Source organism: Pimephales promelas, chromosome 17 (assembly GCF_988280905.1).
Source record: "Pimephales promelas chromosome 17, fPimPro1.hap1.1, whole genome shotgun sequence".
In the NCBI taxonomy this organism is placed as follows: Eukaryota; Metazoa; Chordata; class Actinopteri; order Cypriniformes; family Leuciscidae; genus Pimephales; species Pimephales promelas.
In genome coordinates this window covers 15161067-15188898 of record NC_142785.1, presented here as the reverse complement: position 1 = coordinate 15188898, position 27832 = coordinate 15161067, and the positions used below count along the sequence as shown (strand labels likewise).

General features: G+C 36.2%; 3 protein-coding genes across 6 annotated transcripts in view; all 3 read right to left on the bottom strand.

Annotated features, from left to right (window-relative positions):
- The window catches only part of plce1 (phospholipase C, epsilon 1), a 133285-nt gene extending 132905 nt beyond the window's left edge, over positions 1–380 (bottom strand). For all 3 annotated transcript variants that reach the window (XM_089121970.1, XM_089121971.1, XM_089121972.1), the window contains exon 1: positions 166–380. The gene's annotated coding sequence lies outside the window, so the exon portion shown is untranslated. The remainder of the gene's footprint in view (positions 1–165) is intronic.
- A 7284-nt stretch (positions 381–7664) lies between these two features.
- slc35g1 (solute carrier family 35 member G1) lies at positions 7665–16427 on the bottom strand. 2 transcript variants are annotated; one of them, XM_039664737.2, is made up of 4 exons: positions 15567–15990; positions 15211–15470; positions 12157–12331; positions 7666–9070 (listed from the first exon to the last, which is right to left on the bottom strand). In XM_039664737.2, exons 2-4 carry the CDS (start codon positions 15407–15409, stop codon positions 8323–8325), a joined length of 1122 nt encoding a protein of 373 aa, XP_039520671.1. In that variant the 5' UTR covers positions 15410–15470; positions 15567–15990; the 3' UTR covers positions 7666–8322. The 2 variants fall into 2 exon arrangements, with proteins under 2 accessions (XP_039520670.1, XP_039520671.1); XM_039664736.2 differs by having other exon boundaries at positions 7665–9070; positions 15211–16427.
- A 217-nt stretch (positions 16428–16644) lies between these two features.
- Positions 16645–27378, bottom strand: lgi1b (leucine-rich, glioma inactivated 1b). Its single transcript, XM_039664734.2, has 8 exons — positions 26736–27378; positions 26503–26574; positions 25719–25790; positions 25556–25627; positions 24281–24352; positions 24017–24186; positions 22463–22627; positions 16645–18380 (listed from the first exon to the last, which is right to left on the bottom strand). The coding sequence occupies exons 1-8, from the start codon at positions 26924–26926 to the stop codon at positions 17563–17565; spliced, it is 1632 nt and encodes a 543-aa protein (XP_039520668.2). The 5' UTR covers positions 26927–27378; the 3' UTR covers positions 16645–17562.
- Positions 27379–27832: the final 454 nt, after the last annotated feature.

Sequence of the window (27832 nt, the reverse complement as noted above, 5' to 3'; positions counted from 1 at the left end):
AAGGCAAACTGTCTTTCTTTCTTTCATTTCCGACATAATCCGAGAAAACTTTGTATCAACTAAAACTAAAACACACGATCAAACGTTGTTTTGAGGCCAGCAGCAGCATATTTGAAAACATAAACTTGACATAAACACGTGCAAACGACAGGAGATACAACTTACCGCTGCAGAAAGTCAAAACAGAAAACCGTCTCTCGCTCGAAACAGAGTGAAACTTCATCATGGTTTCAGAATATGACTGTTAAATTTGTCCCGCAGCATTAAAACTGTGCTGCGTTTAAACTGATGGAGGCGGGAAACTTATTAAATCAGCAGCAGTGCAGACACTGAAGCCGCTCGCGAGCACACAATAGATGATCCACAGTCACTGCATAGGAATGTCTGAGGACTTTAACTCACGGTACCGCTCTAGAGACTGACACACTTTAGCCTCACGCTAACACGCCTTCATACTTAATATTCACTTTCAAATTGCAGAGACCTTTTTTTTTTTGTTTGTTTGTTTTTTTTTTTTTTTTTTTTGCAGAGAGACCTACTATAGCCTACCATGATAATACAATGTCTGTTTGTAGCCTACCAGTCTTTGTATTTTATTGGAATACCTTGGAATACCTGTGTGGTAAAAGATGCAGTCATGTGTTTTATAGGCATATCACATAAAACATAAATATCAAAAATGTACAGCAGTTCCACATCTCTGTAGTTCCAATTCTAACTTTTTTCTCGCAATTCTATCTCGCAATTCTGACTTATTTTCGCAGAATTGTGAGATATAAACTGCCAAACTTCAAGTCTGCATCGCCACCGTCTATGATCGCCACTTCAAGTCGAACTAATTAAAGGAGTAGTTCACTTTTTAAAAAAACTTTTGCTGACAATTTACTCACCCCCATGTCATCCAAGATGTCCATGTCTTTCTTTCTTCAGTCAAAAAGAAATTAAGGTTTTTGATGAAAACATTCCAGGATTTTCTCCATATAATGGACTTCATTGGGAACCAAATGGTTCAAGGTCCAAATGAGAGTTTCAGTGCAGATTCAAAGGGCAACACCAGACAATGAATAAGTGTCTTATCTAGGACCCTTCGAGTCATGACACGGAAAAAGATTTGTTCATTTTTATGAACGAATTTGAACAGGAGATTCACGAACGCTCATCACAGAACAGAGCAAGGCGAGCATTTGTGCTTATAAAACGTAAACTTTTTTATTAATTTTTTAAATGACCGATTGTTTCACTAGATAAGACCCTTAAGTTATTCATCGTCTGGTGTCGTTTAAAGCCCTTTGAAGCTGCACTGAAACTCTCATCTGGACCGTTTGGTTCCCATTGAAGTCCATTATATGGAGAAAATCCTGGAATGTTTTCATCAAAAACCTAAAAAAAATTTCGACTGAAGAAAGAAGACATGGACATCTTGAATGACATGGGGGTGAGTAAAAAAAGTGAAACTACACTTTTTTTAAAGTGAACTACTCCTTTAATTTAATAACTTTAATAACTGCACGGACATGGAAAGGTTGATTCTGCTTCGAAATTGGGAACTAGTTTCATTGGTGGAGCGAAAAATGACAAACTAACTGGCAATACTTAATATAACTTGCAAGTTACTCAATATTAAAGCCATATCATGTTTTTTGGGGCAAAATATCATATTAATTCCACTTTGTTTGACATTTTTACAATGGAAACATTTGGATTATTTCCATTTTCTTTTTTTTTCTTTTTTTTTGCATACCATTCTTTAAAGTACCATGGAGTATCAATAATGAAGTATCATTACACTAGGAATGCTGGATGGACATTATCTCGTTATGGCTACATTTGAAGGTTACTTCCTTTGGCTCATTTGATAACATTATTTGATTTCTTGTTTTGGCAAACTAGATTAACAGTACATTTGCTTTACAATCTCTAAATGATGCTGACTGTTTACATGCAGAAATTATTATTATTATTCATTTATGCTTTTGTGCGTGGTAATCCACACCTAAAAAAATCCAGATAAAGAGGGCTTGTGTCAAGTCCCTCCCACCACACTTACTACTCTTTAAAAAAATAACCTCAGGAAATAAAATGGGCTATTGGGCAGAGGCTCATTCGTATAGACACATGCCAATGCATTTTCACTTTAACCATGTGTTTGTGTTCTTGGCAGAATAGCAATGATTTTCCCAATTCTCGGTCCACAAGGAGGGAACTCTTATGCCATCCAGAAAGAATGTGCAAGTCTTCCACTCCCAGTCAATCTGTCACATGTAAACCTACAGCATCTGGAACTATTGCTTTCCAATTGCAATTCATTTACAAAACCACACAAGAAAGCCTTTGTATGTTGCAGTTCAGTATGGCAGTCTTTTATGTTTTTGTTGCGTATTTGGATTTTGTCTAAAGATTGCTGACCATTCATTGTGATCGCACAGCTGTGAAACTGAAGGCATGTTTTTTGTGTTTTTATGTCACGTGTCTGATTATGTTTTAATAAGGTGTTGTGTAATTGCAAAGATTCAAATGATTCTGGCACAGGTTTGTACAAAAGTGATTGTATACTTCATAATCTGTCCCTCATGTGGACTTTTTGTTTCGTAGGAAGGAACATCCACAGCTTTTACCATGTTTTTCCATCTTAACACCTGCAAGTGAAGGTTTTCATGAACTGAAGTCTCAACAATTAAATGTGTTGTTGATCCTATCATCTCATGTTGCCAGTTGCAAACTGCTTAGACTAGTCTTACAAGTTATCTAATTTTACTTCTTCAAGGTCATTCATATTTTAAGTCAGTTATATAAAAAGGTATATGGGTCAAATTAGTAAAAGTAGAACTGATTAGCCTTAACTAATTGCTAGGTGGTCAAACTAGTTCTTAAGCCACTGTCTTAAAGGGATTGTTCACCCTCAAATTTACTTCCATATTGTTATACATATGGAAGTCAGTGGAAACTCTTTGGTTACTGACATTCTTCCAAATAACTTATTTTGTGTTCAACAGAAGAAAGAAACTCATACAGGGTTGGAACACAACATAAGAGTGAGTAAATGATGACAGCATCGTCATTTGGGTGAACGATCCCTTTAACTGAGATGTAACTCGCCACGGATGTGTTATACTGCTGCCCTCTACTGGATTGTAACGTCAACTGGCCACTTAAACAATAACTAGATGCTGGCAAATCAATTTTGAAGATGCTCACTCAACGTGATTAAGCACTTTGAAGTAATCACACCTAAGCAATAAGTGTGTTTGCTTATTCGCTTTCTATTTATGTCTTAAATTCACTTACTACTGTTTATATGCATGCATGACATGTGACAAACATCACAGTCAAAATTCAAACAAGAAATAAATCATTATTTTATAAATTTGTACAAAATATAATTAATATTCTGATACATTCTGATGGACTATATTTTCTCAAGTAGTTACTGTCAAAATAATTAGCATTAAAAAATTTCATACCACATTCATAAAACAATATACAATAACTAAATAACAATACGATACCAAAACAAAAAAATAGCCTACTTTATACAAATAGATATAAACATAAACATTTAGTTCTATTAGGCCTACTTATATTTAAAGCTATAACCACACAAAAGGTAGGCTGTGAGCCCATAAAGAAGGGGTGGTGGAAAAAATATACAGTAGAGGAATAGGCTACTAACATATATATGTAAACATTAAAATATGTCATTTTTACTCCCATCTCATTTTTTTACACCACCGTGTAGGCCTGTAAAAAAGAGATATGGGAGTAAAAATTACATCGGCCTATTTCATATTTTAATGTTTTTGCGTTCGCATGAAACTTTGCATGCACTCACACCTTTTGTAAGCGAACACAAAGTTTCACAGGTGGACAAAACCATTTTAAAAGCGAACACAAAGTGTCTCCGGAAACACAAAACATTTGCAAATTACGAGAGAACGCATTTTTTGATAAATAAATAGGCACATTTTTCTTCCATCTCATTTTCCCTTCAGTCCATGTCCCTTTACGGGCACCGTAGTAGGCTAGCCTACGAATTATAAACATACAAAAAAATAAATAAATAAATAAATATTAATTAACATTAAATCTGATGGGACTCATAAGATTATTTTAACATATTTGGCTCAGATAACTTTTTAGATGTTACAGGCAGCAGATTCTCAGAATTGTATTGCATTTGAATCCTGTTTCAATGAATTTGTCATTTTATATAGGCCACAATCCCAATTTGCAATAGGCTACAATATTTACTATACTGGTGTGTGTCTGTTTGCTAGCAATTCACACCAGTCTAGTCGCAACATGCTTGTTGTGGCTAATAGGCTAATTCACAAAAGCCTTTATTATACCCGACATAAGTGGCTGTGATTTATGTATTTTGCTTTATAGAATGCTGTCATTATTCTGATGATCACGATCTAAAGAGTTTCTTGACTATTAACATGTAACATTTTATTTATTTATTTAACATTTTATTTTATTTACATGTAACATTTTTTTTATTATTATTCATTTAGCCTATATTTATCCAAAGCTATTTACAAAAGCAATTTATCACATATCCAGCACTGTTCAAACAATATTAATAAGTTTAAATAGGATTTCAGTAAGTTGGCTCTCATTATATAAATTAATGTTTTATATATATATATATATATATATATATATATATATATATATAAGATTTACATTGATTCATTAGATATGCTATAAAAGTTTCAGAATGAATATTAAACGTGTTTTAGGCAAGGCTATCTTATAAAGGTGTGTAAATATATAAAATGGAAACTGCTTCCCATATCTTTTGTTGATGATGTCAAAGGTTGTGTGCTCAAACAAATGATATGGCTTTCTTGGGTTTTGATTATGACGGTCACCAGACTCACTTAATCATACTGGTGACATTCAAGAGAGTTTAGTATGACTCATTCTACTGAAAATGCTTGTTTGAGGAGAGTGTTCTTTAGAAGGGGGTGTCCTACACTTGTACAATGTAGTGTGTGTGTGTGTGTGTTGTTTACTGAATCAGTCGTTTATGTCTACACTTATTGGGGCCTTTTGTTTGAGGATAAAGGGCAAAACAGCTCATTTTTTGTTATAAGCTCAAAGGCAAACAGCCCTAGACCATGGGCAGAAAACTACAAAAATTAAATCTAAATTGATGCTGTGTCTGTAAAAAAAAAATTTCAAGATTTGTTATCACAACATTTTTTCTTTTGTCAAATCAACTTAATTTATTTAGTTCAGATAACTTATTTTTGTTGAGTTTCTGATGATTAAATCAATCTCCTTTATTGTATTAATTCACTTTTTCCAGTTCAATCAACTTAAAATTTTAAGGCAACCAGGTTACTTATTTTTTTTTTAAGTTAAACCAACAATATTTTTTTTAAAGTGAAAGAGCATCCCTAAATTTAGCCGACAGTATACACAAAGCATGAAGTTTGAATTAAAATTATGACAAAATATTGAGAGAAAGAACAGAAAATCCTCAAGAATGCAGCTGTAATCCTTCTTAACCACTCGGCAGGGGTGAGAATCACATGATTACTACCGTGTAGCCTACAAAGTTTAAATCTTGGTTATAGTACTTCCAAAAAAAAAAAAAAAGACACTTCACTCAGCGAGGTAAGAATCTTTCATTTATTTAAACAGCTAAGTTCAAAAGTCATATAAATAAGCAAGATGAAATCTAGGCATTATTCAAGTCGACAACCTTATTCAATAAATAATATGGAACGATCTGCTCTTACTTACATAAACGGATATGTCTTCAGATAGAAAAAAAAAAATACATTTAAGGCAGCATGTCTTTCAGTAAACCATTAATAGTGCCATAAACTGACACAACAAGTCAGTGTAAAGTGCTTTCAGGTCAGTTTACACAAACAGGTTTAAATAAAAATGTCAAATTAAAATAATGAAGAAAAAAAAAGAAAGAAAAGTGAGATGAGATGCAGTTCAGATAACTGCAGATAAACAGCCAACAACTTATCTTACATGTCGGATAAATAAACAAGAGAGACTCGTTCTGTATCAGGCTAATATTTGTACAGTAGACCTGTGTGCGTATATCTAAGGTACACAAGGACAGAGTTCAAACCTTTGGTTCATCAGGGTTGAGAACATATGACTTATTCAGCTTTAAGCACATATGGTTCAAATTTTTGTAGAACAAACTTGAATTTGAGCACGCAAAAATAAATATTCAGACAAACCGTTGACCCTGTGTCTTCCTCTTAAAAGCAATGCTAGTTACAGTAGTGGTCTGAGCTGTCGACATGACAGATCGCGTCACAGTTGATGGTCAGCGATGTGAATAGAGGCCGCTCCTCGAAGCACATGGCCGGCCACAGGTGTCGCACATGCACTGGCTAGATGTTCTTATTTGTGATCTAGCTGAACTCAAAGGAGTGTATGGCAGTTCGGCCATCTCTTCAAGGTCATTTAATTGGGTCCATGTTGCATAGTTTCAAATCGGCTTCGAGGCCGTCTGAGTCGCCCTCTTTGAGAGCGCATGACGCTCTGGAGCTGGCCAGTTACAGTATATTGTCATTGGCAAAGTGCAAATGGTTTTAAAGGCATATTTCCCATAAAGTTATGTCATTATTTACTCATCCTCATGTGTTTCCAAACTTTCTTCCATTGAAGAAAAATGGAGACATTGGGCAGAATGCTCACGCTGCTCTTTTCCATACAATAAAAGTGAATGGGACACCACAACCAATGACGTTTGACGTCATACACATCATGTGGATGATGACGAATGGGGTAAATTCAGCAAATAACTGAAATTTCAGTGTTGTCCTCAAACAAATTTATTGTTTAGCTTGGAATAGAGTATGTATCTCAGATGTACTCATTTATTGTGTTTTTCTTGATTGAGAGTTTATATCCTATAGGGATAGTTCACTTTGAAATAAATTTTTGATATGTTTTAGCTTACCTCAAGGGCATCCAAGATGTAGGTGTCTTTGTTTCCACAGTATTTTCAATTTTGACATTTTTAGGTCAAACCGTTCTTGTCTGTCAGTCATATAATGGAGGTCTATGGTCACCACCTCAAAGAGCATGCACAGAGAAGTCCAAATTAAACATGATTTAATGACTCGTAAATGTAAGTACACATTGATGGCCTAAGACATGAAACGAGCGGTTTGTGTGAGAAAACGAACAGTATTTATATCATTTTAACCTCTTGTAACCACAGCCACGACCAAGTGATCTGAAGGCACGGAAAAAAATCAATGTTGTCTGTTGATATAGCGAAATCATCTTCCATTGCAATTTCCTGTATATCTAAATATGTTTAGATCTTCACAGTGAAGGGTAACACTTCTGAAATCTTTGTGAAAACAATGAGTGACGTACACGCGCGAGAGATCACTTACGGGGCTTGCGCAGACAGAAGCGCTCTCGTCCTCAGAGTACTTGGACGTGACTGTGATTACAAGAGGTAAAAACTAATTAAATACTGTTCGTTTTCTCACACAAAGCGCTTGTTTCGTGTCTTAGGCCATCAATGGGTACTTAAATTTACGAGTCATTAAATCATGTTTAATTTGGACTTCTCTGTGCATGCTCTTTGAGGTGGTGACCATAGACCTCCATTATATGACTGACAAACAACAACGGTTTGACCTAAAAATATCAAAATTGAAAATACTGTTGAAACAAAGACACCTACATCTTGGATGCCCTTGAGGTAAGCTAAAACATATCAAAATTCATTTCAAAGTGAACTATCCCTTTAAGAATGATTAAATGGATCATGTCCACAATCTGCATTTAGTATTCAAAAACGAAATAAATCATTATTCTTGCAGTATAAACTCTGTGTTCCTAACATACTGAGTCCAAATGAAATAACACATAACTTGTACAGAATAGATCAATTTTGACTTTCAACTGTCAAAACGTCTCGTTTACAGTTCATGAAAGAGAAAAATCATACAGGTCTGCAATGGCATGAGGGTTAGTAAAGAATGACAAAATTGACATGTTTGGTGATTTTTACACTCACCAATCTCAGGTTCTGACCAGCAGTCTATTATTATATAATTTATAATAATCTATATATGATAAAGCAGTATTGTCTTAACAATATTATCTTGATTAAAAAATATCGAACCTCTGCTGGGGTAAGAATATCTACGAAACTACTGAAAATACTATAATAAACTGTACATACTGCATACAAATAAGGTCCTAATGGATAAAATCTGATCTCTGATTACAGCAAATCAGCTTCTTTGGTTTCTAATGCAGCCATTATTTGTAGGAAACATCAAAATCTCTTGTCATCAATCTCACTATAATGTGAGATCAGCTCTTATTCCTCGTGCTGTTATACCACTTCCTCATGGCCACCCCACTAGTGCTGCTGATGACACACAGCGCTCCTCCCAGACTCCACCATGTGGGTTTGCGGTTGAGGAACAGGAACTGCAGGATGAATGCCAGGACCACATCCATCGTCCTCATCAGTGCAACAGGTCCTGCTTTCTCAATCTGCAAGGCTTTGGTGAGGAACGTCTGTCCGGCTATCCCGAGCAGCCCGATGGCCATGAGCGTCCACCTGTCCCAGCCGCAGGACGGAATGGTCCATTCGTCCAAGATGAACAAAACAATGATACACTCGAAGAGTCCCAAGACTGCATAGTACCAGACGGAGAGGTAGTAATGAACACTTTTACCTATTTTTCTCAGGATGACCATAGTGCAAGCTGCTCCGATCGCCCCGGCGAATGCGGCCGACGTGCCTTTGATGTGATTGGTGTAGTCTCCTTCGATCCCAGACAGCTCACCACCAAAGAGGAACGGCGGTCTGGCTATCAGTATGACGCCGGTCAGCGTAAAAACAGTAAAAACGACGTCCAATATTGTGCACCTCTCTTTGAGGAAAATCCAAGCCAGCAAGGACGTGAAGACTGGATTACTGAACATTATAACCGTGGCATCAGCCAGGGGCATCTGCAGAACTGCATAATACAACAAGATCATGGCGTTGGACCCCAGGAACCCTCTGAGGAACAGGTAGATTCGCATACCCCTCGGTCCCAAAAAGCCAGTTCTGAAAAATTAAAAAGGTTATAGGCTAGGCTATTCCCACATTGCTGAATCAAAATAATATTGGATCCAATCACAGGGTCAAGACTTGTAATATAATGTAGCTTCATACTTGTAGTTATTAAAGGTGCATTGTGTAATATTTAGGAGGATCTGTTGACAGAAATGCAATATAATATATATAACTGTGTTTAGTGGTGTATAAAGACCTTCTATCCATTTCTATCTACATACACTGCGTGTGCCCTTAGGGCTGAACGATTAATTGCATTTGCGATAAAATCGCGATATGATGAAACGCGATTTTGTAATCGCAAGAGCTGCGATTATACTGGTCACGTGACACGCGAGAGAAAAGCAGTCTGCAAGATAAAGCATCAACTTGCCACGCTACGCGGTCTGGTGTTCAGAAAAGAACAGTTTATTGTGTTATTTATTCTCTCCTCTCCTCAACAATCCTGGATCGATTCAGAGAATTTCAGAATCGAGTATGAGCTTATAGTTTTTAAACACAGATGCATGATGACGCTGCGCGTGCTTCAGAAACGAACCGCGTTCTGAATCTGCTTGCTTCTATTTTCTCGCTCTCTCTCTTCCTCACTCACACACACACACACACGACACCGCTCGAACCTTCCAAAACATAGTAACGTTATTTCATAAAGTTCGGGACTGAACCGAATTACAAGGACATTCGCGGGCTTCATTGAACAGGTTTTGCCGCTTTGCTTGATGTTATAACGTTACACTTGCAGTGCGCGTTCTCTCCCGCGGGAATTTTCTTTACAAATGCTTCACAGAGGCATTATTTATGTCTTTTGGAATGCAGTTGGCTTATATATTAAAACTATGAAAATCACTGAGAAGGCTGCTTTCATTTTAAAATACTAACGCATGCTTTGTGAAGAGCGCTCGTGCATGCGGCCGTGAGCGACTCATTGGTAAATGTACTTGCATGTCAAAATGCTTTTATGACGCGAAATTAATGTAAACACAGTCAGTTATATCTTAAACCAACAGGACAAACCACATTTACAATTTCAAAAGAGATATATGCATTAGTGTGAATGCAGCTTATCGTATTTAAACTGAGGGGAAATCACTCCAGCTCTTGAATGATAAACATTCAGACAGCCTACTTTTAAATACTGAGACCACTCTTTCTTTATTGCTTGTAATGTTTTTTTTTTGTTTCTCTTTATTTACTAGCTTTTATATTTTGAAGCTATATTATTTTATATAGCCTATTTAAAATTCTTAACATGTAATTGCTTTAATTAAATGTTTTTTTATATATTTATTTTTTAAAGTATGTGTTTTTACACATGTAATTAAATTCATATTTTAAGAGTTATTAAGATTAATTAATAAGAAAAAAAGTAGATCGAATCATGAGCTATCTAAAGATTCCCATCCATACTATACAATTATTTATTGCTTGTCTTTGTCGACTAATACAGAAGGTAAATAACTTTTTTTTTAAATCGCATATTAAATCGCAATTGCAATATTGGCTAAAAAACTCGCAATTAGATTATTTTCCAAAATCGTTCAGCCCTAAATGGTAGCCCTAAATGTTTTTAGCCATATTTCTACAGTAGCCCTAAATGGAGAAACTGTTCAACAGAGTGCGTTTTGTCACTATGTTGTTCTTTGTGCAAAGAAGCTAGCTAAATGTAGCGAATAAAACACTGATACAATGATGAACAAATAATAATATTCGCAATAACATATCGTTTTGCTGAATAAGACATTTCTTAATTTATCTTTGTAAAGAAATCTCATTGGTTAACTGGTTACTCTCTGCTTATCTTTTCCTGTCGGCCACCGTAACTTCTTTTAGTTGTAATTCACAACATCACTGCACCTTTAAATATTAATAGTTGTATTAAAGTCTTTTAAAGTCCATTTCATTCATATTATAGATTCATCCTTGTACTGTAATATATCGGATTTCTACTTGTATTATAGATTCAGACTAGAAATATATTATAGATTCATACTTGGTTTTATAGATTCATATTTGTAATAAATCAGATGTATGCTGATATTATATATTCAGATTAGAAATATATCAGAATCATACTTGTATTATAGATTCATACTTGAAATATATTAGATTTCTACTTGTATTATAGATTCATACTTGCTTTATAAATTCTTGTTATATATCAGAATCATACTTGTATTATAGATTCTTGTTTTTAGATTTTTACTTGTAATATATCAGATTAAACATGTCAAACATATATATATATATATATATATATATATATATATATATATATATATATATATATATAACTCGCTTTGGAAAAAGTGTCAGCTAAATGAATAAATGTAAATATATCAGATCCATATTTGAATTATAGATTCATACTTGTATTATAGATTTATACTTATATTATAGATTTTTACGTAATATAAGATTCATACTTGTATATATATATATATATATATATATATATATATATATATATAAACTCGCTTTGGATAAAGTGCCAGCTAAATAAATAAATGTAAATATATTAGATCCATACTTGAATTATAGATTCATACTTATAATAAATCAGATTCATACTTGTATTATAGATTTATGCTTATAGATTTTTACTTGTAATATCAGATTCATACTTGTATTATGCATTTATACTTATAGATTTTTACTTGTAATATCAGATTCATACTTGTATTATAGATTTATACTTATATTATAGATTTTTACTTGTAATATAAGATTCATACTTATATATTCATACTATATATATATATATATATATATACAGTATATATAAACTTGCTTTGGATAAAGTGTCAGCTAAATAAATAAATGTAAATATATCAGATCCATACTTGAATTATAGATTCATACTTATAATAAATCAGATTCATACTTGTATTATACATTTATACTTATATTTTAGATTTTTACTTGTAATATAAGATTCATACTATATATACTGTATATATACTTATAATAAATCAGATTCATACTTGTATTATAGATTTATGTTCAGATTCATACTTGTATTATAGATTTATACTTGAAATATATCTGAATCATTCTTGTAATGTATCATAGATTCATACTTGAAATATATCATGGCTGGTAAGACAAACAGCATCTGGAAGAAGCACCGAACCGCACTGATTTGGATGGCGTGCATCCCTTCGATTTTCTTCACAAGAAGAGCAGCAGTGGAAAAGAAGACGGATGCTAACAAGCTATACAGGAGGCCCAGCCCTGGACAAGCTGGTTTCTTTTCTGTGGATGAATATAACAAAACAGCTTAACATCAGACCTGTCCGTCATTTCAACATTTGGAGCAAATTAATGATATGATGTGCAAATTGATGATTTAAACTTTTTTAACTGCATAAATAAATATTTGCAGAGAAAAAAATGAATCCCTAATGAAATCTATCTATCTATCTATCTATCTATCTATCTATCTATCTATCTATCTATCTATCTATCTATCTATCTATCTATCTATCTATCTATCTATTTGTTAACTGAGCAGAACTGACAAGTAATTTTAGTTTAAACTGATCCTGTACAAGGTTAAATTGTATTATATTTTTCTCTTTTCCACCATGTTTATTCATTGGAGCACCATATGAAATGACTTTATTACCACACATGTAGAAAAACCGTCTCCACAAACAATGGAAATGAGACATGAGTAGTAGTACACAGCTTGATTTGGCTTTTTAAAGTGTAATCTGTCTTTTGATATTTGGAGTGGAGTGAGATGGAACAAAAACAGCATGAATCTCAGCATGAAACAGCATGAAACGGTGAACACACCGTTGTTGGTTCTGTTTCACGTTTCACTGAAATGATATCAAATGTGACGGAAATGATTATGCAACCAAACGCAACTTTACTACCTGTGGGTGAGCTGAGCAGCACGCTCAATCAGGTTGTGTGACTGCCAACATTGGACAAACGCCAAATTGTATCAAATGTCCCATGAGGACCTGGGCTGACTCAAAGATCATGGGCCCTGGAACATAACACATACCCAACAATACGGTTTTGGTTTAAAATAAACAAATTCACCTGAGCGTTTAGAGAGAACAGAATAGACAAAAGAACATTGTTTCCTTGTGTGATTCAAACTGTTTTTCCACACATCCAGTACTGCTCATGATGATAAGGCATTTTCTGGTATCTTCTTCCTGAGGAATGATTATATTCCTTAATGTTCTTTATTCTTTAAGACAAGATGACAACTTAAAATTTCAAAGGTACTTTGAAACAAAATCCCATTGGATATCTACTTGCCTAGAATGAAAAACAGCCAAATTAGATACAGTAAAAGTGTTTCCCTTCCAAAAGTTACCATGGTCACCACAGTTTCCATCAACAATGGACTGCTACAGTCTGAATTCAAAATCGCCTTCATTTCCACCACAGAGGAATTTCTGAACTAAATCAAACTCACTGTAGGTCACTTTAAATTTGATCATGTAATTCGCAGTGCTTCATGAGATTGTAGTTCTTTACCTCAATTGAATCTGTTAAATACACCGTCTTTGTACTTTTGTCTTTTTGTCCAAAATATGTTTTTTGCTTCAAATCAACATTTGTGATGTTGTAATCCAACTTGTAACTGGTTCGTTTGGTTCATGCCATGGCTTATAACGCCTGAAGGCTTCTATAAATTCGCTACAAGAAAATACTTCAGGAACAAGCGCTGACCTGTTGCACTTTATTGTATCCAGTATACACTATAACTTGGAATTAGCCACCACTGTAATTAAAAAATGCATAACTAGCTAAATCCCATATTAGTGTATACGAATTCAACAGATAACACTTTTTTTGGATGAAAGGTGGCTATAACCAAGAAACCGCAGTTTATTTGAAAAGCGGAAACAATGGTTACAATGGTAACTGTATGTAAGGGACTTGATACAATGTAACTGTTCTCGTCAGCTATAAAAAGGACTCGGAGTTACCATGGTAATAACCATGCCATTCATTCCACAATTAGGCTACTTTAATTATAAGTTTTCCTTCAAACGATCTAAAATTTAATGTATAATTTTTTTTTTAATTTAAACTTAAATTAGTTAACTTTTTTTACGGCATGTGGCTAATACAAAACAGCAGATTACTGTACTATCGATGGTATTTAAAAAAAAAAAATACCATGGCCACTATGGTGACTGTAACAGGTTTGATACAACATATCTATTCTCGTCAGCTTTTATAGAGTAAACCATTAAAAAGTTACCATCTTCTATAAAAACTGTAAAAACATGGCAAATCAATATGGGATTAAGTTGAACAAAGTTTCAGCAGGTTTATTGTAGTATCTGTGATATTTTAAAGAAGAAACTATGGTTACCACCTTGGTGAATGTACAGTATGTCACAGGTTTGTTACAACGTAACTGTAACGTAACGTACCATGGCAAACCTGCCATTTATTATATTATTAAAATGTATAGTAGGGAGGGATACATGATATACCATATCAGTATTGGCTGATATATATTCATTTTTAATGTTAACGTTATCTGCCCAATGAGAAAATTTGGCCAGTATAATAAAACTGATAAATGATGGATTATTTCCATCCCTTCAAATGCGCACTGTTTGCCATAAAGGTTTTGAATTGCTTGAAATATGAAATCACTTCAAAAAAGAAAATACAGTAAGTCTCATGTAGGCTAAATAAAAAAATTACGAGTTTGTGTGGTTTGAACATGACTTTTAATTTGTGAGACTTTTGTTTTTGTAATCAAGGCTCTCAAAAAGAATATAAAAATTAGGATATGTCGGTTAGGGGCTTTCAAATATAAAGAATTATCGGTATGACCAACAATTTCATATCGGTGCGTTAAATTCATATGAATTGATATGTTGTTTCGTTACAACAGTTAAAGATACGTAGCTGTTTAAATTTTTTATTTTATGATAAAAACCAAGTTAACACATACTTGTAGTATAACTGAGGTATGCGGAAACGATGGTTACTAACGTTACGCTACTGTAAGGGACTTGTAACTGCTCTCGGTAGCTGTAAGTAACACTAGTCACATAGGTGTAGATATAGACATGAACAGAACAGATACTGTAGATCGATCGGGGACCAAATCCAGACTCCTGTTAGAGTTGAGATCAGTTTACCTTTCTCAACAGTTTTTGCCCCCGTGTCCTCCTCCTCCTCACAATCATCCTCATTATCCTTATCCTTATCCTCGTCGCGGTCTGTGTCGCTTCTCTTACAGCAAACCGGCACACAAACCCGGTAAAAAGTCCGTCCGTTTCCCCGTCGGCAGTCCTCAGCGTCAGCATCCGTATCCCGCACTTCGGCTCGAATTTGCATCTCGATTTCCTCCCCATCGACCCCATCGTCAACTTTCTGATAAAACACTCTGTTGTCAACTCTACAAGGGACAACAGATAAATCTGTGTCATTATTACCTATAGAGCCATTGCGCTGTCTAATATCCCCCATGACAGAAGAGAGCGGCTGGGCATACCTTAACCACGACCCTGGACACACGCTTGCCTTCGGGGAGAAACGCTTACAACCGACCAAGAGCAACAAGTTAAATAATTAACCTTGTACAAAGAAAGAGTTGGTTTGCTTTCTGCCGCTAGAGGAAGACAAAATGCATGTGAAGAGGGGCTGGACAACAATGACGTTTCAAAGAGTTTAGACAACGGAGTAGAATTCATTTTGAATACAAATTCTATTGAGTTACTAATTGGGTTGAAAAATAGTAAAAGCAAAACGCACTAGGTCTATATGTGAAGCTTTTACGCAATTTGTATGAATTCATACCCGTACCTTTTCTGTTTTATTTTTATTTATTTTTTTATTAATTTCCTTTACTTGTAAAGTAGCCTATTATTTTATATATTAGACTGTATTCTCCTTTTCTATATCTACACAGTAAAAACAAATAAGTTATGACAAAGGTTTGTGCATTGCTTTGATGCATCAAAATAAGTTCCACTTATTTTATAAGTTATACAATATTGAAATGACATAAACATCCAAGTTGATTGTTTTAAAATTTTATGGCAGCAATATATATAATGTATTGTTTACATTTTTATATGTTGGAAATGACTAGTCATGTTTGTTGCTTGTAATGTGAGTATAGCATTTAAATTAATAAATCATTTTGAATTTGATCATTTAAATTGACAAAATGTTTAGTCTATATGCAACAATGATTTTTCCTCACAAACAGAGTAAAATAAATAACTTTTAAATGACATTCACCCTGTCAAATCTTTTCTGATGAAAACTTAGTGGATATGATTTTGACACTTCTTCATCTGTTTTAGTCGTTCAATTATACTTTTCAGCTCTGGGGAGATGTTAGTTTGTCTTTGTTAGTTTTATCTTGTTATTTTTGGATTTTTTTTTTTTTTTTGAAGCGGATTCAAATGCTTTATAATAAACCCAATTTAGTATTCTTACAAGATATAAAACATTTACTAACAATTTCACACTTGCTTAACAAAAAAAGCTCTCAGAACAACTTTTTACTGTATTCAATGTGTATTTCTTCCTTTATTAGTCCCTTTCTTCCTTTATTAGTCACTGTCTGTTTCTGCTTTGAGCTAATGGTATCGGTTGTTCGTGTTTTCTTTATTCTCTCTATTGGTGTTATTCTTAATTATTATGTTCTAATTTTGTTGTACCATAGTGTAACAAAATAATAAAGCATAAAAAAAATGAATTCAGTGAATTCAATTATCAAACACTTGTGCTTATATGCCAATGGGAGCCTGAGTCAGGTCATATTTCACTAATAAATCTTAATGAAAACGACACATTTTAGGACCATATCTTGTTTCTTTGATTTTAATGAAAAATATGGCCATAGACATAATTTCATTCATGCGATTTACCCTCATATGCTTCCCACTATAAGCAAAATTCATGCATTACAACAAAACAGACTTACATTTTTTTAAAGGTTTTATTAGATCTAACATAAAAAAACAAGTACTGACAACTAACCTTTCTTCCCACAGTTACTTTTCCTCAAGAGTTGAGCTAAATCTAAGTTTATTGCTAAGTTTATTCATTAAATTGTTGAGTCAAGACTAATTTCAAATCTATCACATCCAATGTGGTTAAACTGGTCGCTTTTGTTTAAAAAAGTTAAAAATGGCTTTTTACATCACTGTAAAAATGTAAACAGTTTATTTGGCAGATTGTTATCACGTCAACAGCTAACTGATTTGACCTTTGTTGTTTCCTTGTTATACCTCTTTAGTGACTACACGGCAAAGCATGAGAATACGTTAAATAGCTTTTGTTGAAAAGGACACAAAAAAACAGGAAAAATGAAAAGTGCAGAACAGATGGTGACAACAGAGAAAGACACAAAGGGGCGTTTCTAGAGAGGCATTCATCTGGAATATTATTATTAGCGCTAGGCTAGATCATGCATGTGTTTTCACAACAGGCTCGGCTGAGCCAGGATCTGCTTCTCTGCGCTTTCAGTTGGCACACTAACTGCTCAGGTCGATCATCAAGTGCTCGTAAATCTGTGTCTTCCCTTTAAAGCTGGAAGCCAGCAGGAACTCTCTGTTGTCAATGGACACCAGCGAGAATGCCCTCGGCGCCTGGACGTTGAGCTCCTGGAAGTGCACAAACTGGCTCTTCTTGGTGTCCCACTGATAGACCTGGGTTAGAGAGTAGTCGCTGCCTAGGATGGCGTACTGCCAGTTGCCGATGGAGACGGGCTGGAAGATCATGGAACCCCGCGAGGGCATTGTCTGTATCTCTGTGAACATAGTGCCATCCCACTTCATCACCTTGGAGTCGCCGATGAAGCGCGTCAGACAGACAAACAGCTCCCCCTTCACCTTGAAGTGTTTGACGGCATAGACGTCCTCCATCTCTGGAATGTCCGTCCGTCTGTCGAACTGCATCTGGCTTCTGCTCCACTGGTAGATAACGGGCCGCTGTGAGCTGCTAGACAAAATAAGATGGGGTTTGCCGGAGATATCAAGGTACTCGACGTCCGTGTCCCGATACCAGGGATGGAGAGACTGGTGCGAGTAGAAGCCATTGCCGTTCCACTTGTACACCGTTGTGGAGCCAGCCTTCGAGCTGTCCGCTATCACGAAGTAGAACTCGCCATCCACGCGGAAAGTCTCAATGTCGTTGGGCTTCCTGATTTTCAGGATGTCGATGTCCTGGATTTTGATGAATTTATTGGCAGAGCTGTCCCTTTTGAAAATGTGAGAGCCACCGAAAAGTTGAGCGACTATAATGAAAAGGTGGTCTTCGATGACCATTGGCTTGCACACGACCGTGGAAGTGCCTGTAATGACAAAAAGGCATTAAAGTTCACCCAGAAAATGAAAATTCTGTCGTTAATTACTCACCCTTGTGTCATTCAAAGCCCACAAGACTTTCGTTCCTATTCGGAGCACAAATAGAGATATTTTGAATGAAATCTGAGAGCTTTCTCTCCCTCCATTTTACAGCTGTTATGGCTATATTGCATGTCCCTAATCAGTTGTCATTGCAGCTTATTTAACTTTACAAATGAAGGGGCTCTCTTAACCTAGGGTTTGTGTGATGCACATTTCCATATATGGACAAAACCTGTTGTGGAAGACGTGGAAGGTGCAAGGAGACTCCATACGAGATGGTCTTCACTGCAGAACATGAAATTAAGGGGGAGGAGTTGGATTCCAACTCCTCCCACCTTACATATACCTAAACACCTACCCATTCTCCACCCCTTGATCCCTAACTCCACCCATAAACCTACCCATCTCCACCCCCTGATCCCTAACTCCACCCCTAAACCTACCCATCTCCACCCCCTGATCCCTAACTCCACCCCTAAACCTACCCATCTCCACCCCCTGATCCCTAACTCCACCCATAAACCTACCCATCTCCACCCCCTGATCCCTAACTCCACCCCTAAACCTACCCATCTCCACCCCCTGATCCCTAACTCCACCCCTAAACCTACCCATCTCCACCCCCTGATCCCTAACTCCACCAATAAACCTACCCATCTCCACCCCCTGATCCCTAACTCCACCCCTAAACCTACCCATCTCCACCCCCTGATCCCTAACTCCACCCCTAAACCTACCCATCTCCACCCCCTGATCCCTAACTCCACCCCTAATCCCACCCATCTCCACCCCCTGATCCCTAACTCCACCCCTAAACCTACCCATCTCCACCCCCTGATCCCTAACTCCACCCATAAACCTACCCATCTCCACCCCCTGATCCCTAACTCCACCCCTAATCCCACCCATCTCCACCCCGATTCCTATCTCCACCCCCAATCCTACCCATTTCCACCCCTGATCCATAACTCCACCCCTAATCCTACCCATCTCCACCCCCTGATCCCTAACATCACCCCTAATCCTACCCATCTCCATCCCCTGATTCCTAACCCCACCCCTAATCCTATCCATCTCCACCCCCTGATCCCTAACTCCACCCTTAAACCTACCCATCTCCACCCCCTGATCCCTAACTCCACCCCTAATCCTACCCATCTCCACCCCCTGATCCCTAACTCCACCCCTAATCCTACCCATCTCCACCCTCTGATTCCTAACTCCACCCCTAAACCTACCCATCTCCACCCCCTGATCCCTAACTCCACCCCTAAACCTACCCATCTCCACTCCCTGATCCCTAACAGGTCCGTAGCCAGCCTATTGAAGGGGGGGGGGGGGGGGTTCTTTCTTTCAAAAAGTGGACCTTTTTGCAGTTTTTTTCCACCTTTTGTATTTAATTATGAGGTTCAAATACTTCATTTTGCTGCCATTTTATGCACTAATTTGTGCTGGTTTAGCTGCTGGTTAACGAGCATGCTTTTTGATGGGCCTCAAATATTGTATTATAATTCTGCTACGTTTATATGGCTATTATATTGTAGACTATTGAGTTGATAAAGTATATAAATCTTTTTAATAAAAAATTAAATATATATATATATATATATATATATAAGTCCTCCTCTAGGGGGGTGCGGGGGCATGCTCCCCCATGAGAAAATTTTAGATATTCCATATTAATTTAAAGCATCAATCTGATGCATTTTGAGATGCATTTTTTGCCATCTATCTATTCTATACAATAGTTTATTGAACCTTTTCTTTAAACAGTTAAATTTCAGTTACTGTGCATGTGAAGAATGATAGTGATCTCCTGTGTTGTGATCTAACAGACACACGGTAGAAAGGAACATGGTTAAGAAACAGCAATACAGTCCAGCAATATAGTCATTTTATGCGAAACCATAGAGCTTTATCTACAGGTCAAGCATAATAATAGTAACAGTGAATCATCTTGGAGAGAGTTTCATCATATTGACTGTCGTAACCGAGCGTGACGCTAGATCATTCCCCTTAATTGAATCGATTCCAACCTTTGCATTTTGAACCTTTGGAATCGACTCTCAATTCCCAACGCCTCGGAATCGATTCTTTTTGGAATCGACCCGCAGCCCTATCATTCAGAGGTGATGCTTTTTCACCGTTGCTTTGAAAAGTGAAGTCGACTCGAGAACTCTCTCTGAACTGCACATGCGTGCGGCACACACACACACACACGCGTCCAGCTACAATAATCATATTAATTTGAAACAGCAACCCAGAATATTTGTCACAAGCATTGATTAAAACACTGATGACAATAATCACATAAAAAAAACGACTTTAAATTCTGGACCTTTGGCAGTAAGGGGGGTTCGTTCGAACCACCCGAACCCCCCCCTGCCAACGGGCTTGCCTAACCCCACCCCCAATCCTACCCATCTCCACTCCCTGATCCCTAACTCCACCCCTTAGATCTGGATCCAACTCCGCCCCCTGGATCTCGTGTACTGCAATGAGGTGCTATTGCTCCATACTGCAATTATCCCATTCCCCTTTCCCCACGCAACTTTGAGTAGCAAAGTAATAGAGAATAAAGAAAATTCAAGCATCAACTCTTCTGGTCGAAATCTTTCCTTGTACACAACGACAGCTATGCAACTACCACTTTGGCACACACTTCAGAAAATTCTGAAAAAGACTGTAATACTAATCCATATGAATTAAAGGTATAGCGGAGGATTTTCTTTTTCCGGGTGGGTAGTCTATACTATTGGTCCACCTAAGTGTCAATCATTCTGGTGATATGTTTACGTAAGGCCGTCTTAGGCTACGTGCTCATCCCATATGTAGTTTTCTCTTTCAGGTGTATTATGTCGGAGTTACGGTTTCAGCCATTCCTTTGAAAATGGCTGAGGGTCGAAAGAGAAAAAATGTTTACGAAGTGTATGATAAGAAGAGAAAGGCCGCAGAATATAGAAACAAGACCAGAGTGATTTTGGGTGAATATCACACGCTGGCGTGCGCTAAAAGCACAGGTTGGGCTTCTCACTGATGCCGGAGTCGCGAAGATTCTACCAGACAGGTAAAGTTTGTCACGCTATTTGGAGAAATCCATTTAAAATCACTAGTAAAAGTTAATGCAAGCTACAATGCTAGCCCTGGCACGAGTCATGCACCGCATAGACACGGTAAACATCTCAATTTGTCTAAAGTAGCCTTTTGACCAAAATGGTAAATGGTATCACGTTGAAATATTCTAAAACCTTGTGTGTTTATTATTACACAAATGCAACAAGCTACTTCTCCATATGCAACTATGTATAAAAATAACGTATTAACAATGAGAGATATTAGGTTAAGGACCAACGTAATAGCACTGCTTATATGTTGCTATGTAACGTAATTGCGATTTGCAAAATAGTTTCCTCAGAACGTATTTCGTGTGATACAGGGTTGCACATATCATGTCTTGAGTCTTCGGTCACTCAATCGATCAGTATAATAAGTAAATAAAACACGGAAGGGCATTTGACATGTTGTCTTTTTTATGAATATTTTTGAGTTCGTTTAGAATTTGCATAGGCGTAATAGACGTTCCCTCTCGGGAGCAAGAGTGTTGTGTTTGTGCATGTGCATTTTTTTTAAAAATTGGAGAGGGCGGGTCTCTTTTCTAAAATTCGGAAAGATCCTCCGCTATACCTTTAAGAGGTTTAGTCCAAATTTTCTGAAGAGACGCGATCTGTAGCTGTCAATGGAGGGACATAAAGCTCTCAGGTTTCATTAAAAATATCCCCATTTGTGTTCTGAAGATCAACGAAAAGTCTTGTGGGTTTTGAATGACATGAGGGTGAGTAATTAATGACAGAATTTTCATTTTTGGGTAAACTATAACTTTAAAATTCAATCTATTCAATCAGTCTCTAAATTCAAATGGACATTTGTAACCCCTTTTTGTGGCTTTGCGATTGAGGCATGTGCTGTGCTGTCGGGCCAGAACAGCATTGCATTCTGGGTAGGAGGAGGTGTGATGTGTGATGCTCACTCTCTATGGTGTCATAAGCTCTGAACTCCATGTTGACGTGGTCCCATTCCAAAAAACTGCATTTTCCAGAGAAAGGCTGGGCATATACGACATACTGATCATTCCCAAATGTAAAGGACTCCACAGATATGGACTCAAAAACAAGGGTTTTCTTCAAAGCAAACTCTGCAACAAACAAACAAAGATTAAGACAAAGAAGAAACATTTAAGCCTTTCTTACTTAATATCTCCATCACTGAAAAATGTATTAATAACTCTGATATCAATTACTTGATTGTTGATATCTTTGCCATATGTAAACCAACCTGTCTCCAAGCTGCTAAATGTGGACAATTATGCATTTATGTATAATAAACATTAACATCATGATTATCTGTAAAGCTGCTTTGAAACAATGTCTATTGTGAAAAGCACATAAAAACTACTTTGGCAGTCATTCATTAATTTTGTTTTGTGGCTTTTAGGTCATGTTCCCCAGCCTTTCCATATAGCCAAAGAAGTATTAATAACTCCAACTTGCAATATACTATAAATATATCGAGTGCTATCCTCATATATGCTGTACAGTGCACTCACATAGAGCAATAAATACTACAGGATATAGTAATTAATACTGTTTTGAAACAATGTGTATTGTGAAAAGCGCTGTACAAATAACATGTTTGTTGGTGTTGAAGCTAATGGTTGATATATATTAGCCAGGCCAATTAATCACATGATATTTGGTCATTCTGGCATTATCAACCTATATCAGTATAATAACTGACATTCAATGTTTTTGTGAAATAATTATTTACAATTTACAGTGTTGGGGAGTAACTAGTTACATAGTTACATAATTGAATTACAAAATAAATGTAACTGTAATCAGAGTTACAGTTACTGAGAAAAAAATGTGTAATTAAATAACAGTTACTAATAAAAATGTGGTTACATCTGAATATATTCTGTAAAAATTTAGGATATGTTGAATAATAAAATAATTTTGTTTCTTTGCCTGTTTTTGATGTGCACGATGCCTCCCGTTATTTAAAGGCCGTTTAGTAAAGCGATGCGATTCTGATGATTTAATTGGTTGATTGGAAGAGTTGCTACCATGGCGAGAGATAAAAATTAGAAAAGAAATTAGAAAAGTAATCGAAAAGTAATCAGCTCCATTACTAAATAGTTATATTACTTATTACATGTTAAAAGGGGTAACTTGTAATCCGTAACCCATTAAATTTCCTAAGTAACCTTCCAAACCCCAACATTTAGCAGTTTAGCATACATTTCACTTGTTATCAATAAATTGCACTGCAAAAATCAGCCACCCTGCTCTCTAGATACATCTCAATCACCAATGGCCACTATTTGAAGCTTTCAAGATATAAAAATACTCTTGTACTTACACATTGCCAACTTTACATTCACTGTCTTTTGGGAAAATTAAAATTGCTGCGGAATAAATTGTGAATGCCTTTTTATTTATCTCCATAAGCATTTCAGCAGACATGAGGGATCAGCTTATTTCAAAAGCCAGAATCTACTGTGGACAGTCCAGCGCAAAATTACCTGCTGTGATGCAGTCGAAGGACTGAGGCACTAGGTCATTGATCTTCTTGCCTTGATAGGCTGAAGGTCCACTGCAGTGTAGCTGATCCACCGTTGCATTAGTGCTGTGCATCCATTCCACCAGCCACTTCAATTTACAGTCACAACTGAACATGTTTCCTCTGAGATCCCTGCTCAATGGATTTACAGATGACAATTCAAATCACCTTTTTTTCTAGTATACTGTGTTGTAAGAATGATGGACTTGAGTGATAAAATACATACACTTTTGTTAAGGCATCCATTCCTTTGAAAATATCTTTGGGCAACGTCTCAAGATTATTGTAGGCAAGACTCCTAACAAACAAAAACATTTGTTAACAGCACGTATTAATCTTACTTCATTTTTAATATGAACATTTATTAGTATATATTTTTAAGATCAAAAGTTGTATTAGTCATTAGTTAACGCACTGTGAACTAACGTGAACATTATTATGTTAATTGAGCTTTTAAGGAGTAGTTCACTTTTTAAAAAAAACTTTTGCTGATAATTTACTCATCAAGATGTCAGTGTCATTCTTTCTTCAGTCGAAAAGAAATTAAGGTTTTTGAAGAAAACATTCCAGGATTTTTCTCCATATTATGGACTTCAATGGGAACCAAACGGTTCAAGGTCCAAAAGACAGTTTCAGAGCAAACTGCAAACTGCTCAAAGGGCTTTAAACGATTTCAGACGATGAATAAGGGTCTTATCAAGCGACACGATCGGCCATTTAAAAAATAAATAACAAAGTTTAAGTTTTATAAGCTCAAATGGTCACCTTGCTCTGTTCTGTGATGTGCGTTCGTGACTCTCTTGTTCGAACTCGTTCATCAAAATCAACAAATCTTTTTTTGAATCATTTGGTTCATTCAACGAACAAAATGAACGAATTGACTCGGTTTGAAGATTTGGAATCGTTTAAAGCCTTTTGAACAGTCTTTTGGACCTTGAACCGTTTGGTTCCCACTGAAGTGCATTATATGAAGAAAAGTCCTGAAATGTTTTCACCAAAAAACGTAGTTTATTTTCAACTGAAGAAAGAAAGACATGAACATCTTGGATGACATGGGGGTGAGTAAATTATCAGCAAAACTTTTTTTTAAAAGTGAATTACTCCTTTAATTCATGTTAACAAAAGAGAACATAATAGGATTACACTATTACGAACTCTGCTTTTATTTGATACAAAATACAGTATAAACTGTAATATTTTAAAATTATTAAATTGTTTTCTTTTTGAACATATTTTAAAATGTAATTTATTGCTATGATGTAAAGCAGAATTTCCATCATTGTTGCTCCGATCTTCAGTGTCACATGATTCATCAGAAATCATGATATATTCAAATGGAAAACAGTTATTTAAATTGTAATAATATTTTACAATATTACAGTACAGTTTTTACTGTATTTTGGATCAAATAAATGAATCCTTGGTGAGCAGAAGAGACTTATTTTAATAAAATACATGCATATACTAATATATATATAATAAAAACTTTTAATATACTCACAGGTGGATGAGAGATTTCAATCCTCTAAAGGCATGGGGTGAAATCGACTCAATTTTGTTGTTTTCAATAAATCTGAAAAAGAGTGTTGCATTTATAGTAAATAGGAGCGATAATCTAAAATGATTGAATGATGAGAGTTTCGAACACAATAAATCAAACTCACAGATATTCCAGATGTGGCAGGCCTTGGAAAGCATCTTCGTCGATGAAGTCGAAAGAATTGGCTGTGAACAATCTAGGAAATCATGGAACACACAAAACAGTTTCAATGGTTTCAGAGTTTGAATCGCTGCATATTAAAGCAATGGCATTTCATAACACAATAACAACACCATCAAAATATTTATAAACACAAATAGCCCATGTGTACATGACAATAAGTTCCATCCGGAGGAAGACAAAATAACAATCTGCATTCTTTTTCTCCGTGCATATCTTTCTGTTTTTAATCATATTGCAGAAAAACTTCGTCTAGCTAGCATATGAAATGATACCCAACCAAAGACTGGTATTTCCAATTAGACCAAACACAGGGTGTAAAAGATAAAAGACTGGTCATATTTTGCATAATAGTGCCAAATCCAGCAGTCAGATTAGCATTTTCTTTTGTGCGAGTTTACATTTACATAGAAACGCATTACTTGCTGCCTTCAAGCCTTTTCCGATGTTCATTTCTAAGGTTGTGGGTTGTGTGATATTAGAAGAGCGAGATTTTCTTATTTACTTTTCACGAGGACAGGGCCATGTCCCTCACAGAGCAGCTGCATTGCATAATATTCACAGCAATTTAAAGGCTTTGAGAAATTAGACACGCTGAAGAATGTCCCCAAAACGGGGGGCGGGCTGTAATTGCTTAGAACAAACATTGGACCACTTAACATGGTGATCACCCCATCCTAATAAAGAATCCACAACAACAACAACTTGACACTATAAGAGAAACTCACAGAAGCTGAAGGGATGGAGTGTGGAGAAAGCTTCCCCCTGCAATCTCAGTGAATCCAGACTTCACAAATGATCTGTTAGGAAAAGAATCAAGAACTGTGTGAGCAGGACAAAGATTATACATACAAAGGTTCAGATGATATATGCATATTCATTATATGCAAACGATTTGTATCTGCATCGTTGTAAATGAATCAGTGCTGCACTTAAATATATGAACGTAAACTGTACTTACAGTGAGACGACATCAGGAGGGAAGCTGTGTGGCACAGATCTCACATTGTCACACAAGGCGTTATCTTTGGTGCACGTGCATCCAGAGGGGCATCTCGGCAGTTTGCCTCTTCTGCTCTCCACTAACACCAGCACCGTGGCGACCCACAGCAGAAAACTGTATCCTATTATGCTCCTGTTCGCATTTCCCATTCTGTCCCGGTGTGTTCCTGAGTGCCGTGCTGTTTTCGCTGGTGATAAGTCTTGGTCTGCTGGACTGGCTGGTCGACTCCCCTCAGTTGTGTCCGTGTGATGAATGTCTATGTCTCAATGTGGCAGGCGCTCATCCAAGCGATTCGTTCTGCTATAGATATCCGAGCAGACTCAGATTTCTCTTAGTTCCATGCCGATTTGGAAATTAATTTTTTTTTTGTCTAAATAACCGAGAGAAGTAAACAAAAACAAAAAATCAACACTAACAAAATTAAAGTGGGGGTAAAAATCCCTTAACGACGCGGGCTCGTTCAGATCCTGGGAGAATCCCTCTTTTGCATCATGATACCAGCTGCTATCCAATGGTGTTATTACTGTGAATGCGCATGAACCAAATCCATGAATAAGTGATAGTGAGAATATTAATGAGACTTTAGGGAGATGCACCTGCGCCCCTCAAGCAATCAGAGAAAGAAATACTATACTGCTAGGCCTATTCTTTAATTAAGCATATTTCATAGTAATAAAATGTATTTAATTCAAGCAGGATTGTAATAGCAGGCTATATATTATAATATAGGTTTCTATTATGCACAATTGATAAATATAAGGTGCTTATGTAATGCTGTTTAAAATTCATTTTATAAAATGTAATCCTGTGTGTATAATATATAAGATAGAGAGAGACTTAATAAGGTTACCTATTAAATATGTTTTGTGCATCTGTATAATGACTTAAAATTGATCAATAGATGTTTCTTTATTACATTCTATGGATTTTTCACATAGCCATTTGGGAACAGTAAAATGCCTGTCCTGATCACTGAAACTCTTTCAGTGCTTTCATTTTTAGCATTTTTCTGAATAAAAGACCACTTGTTCTACATGTGAGAAAATGGCACTTCG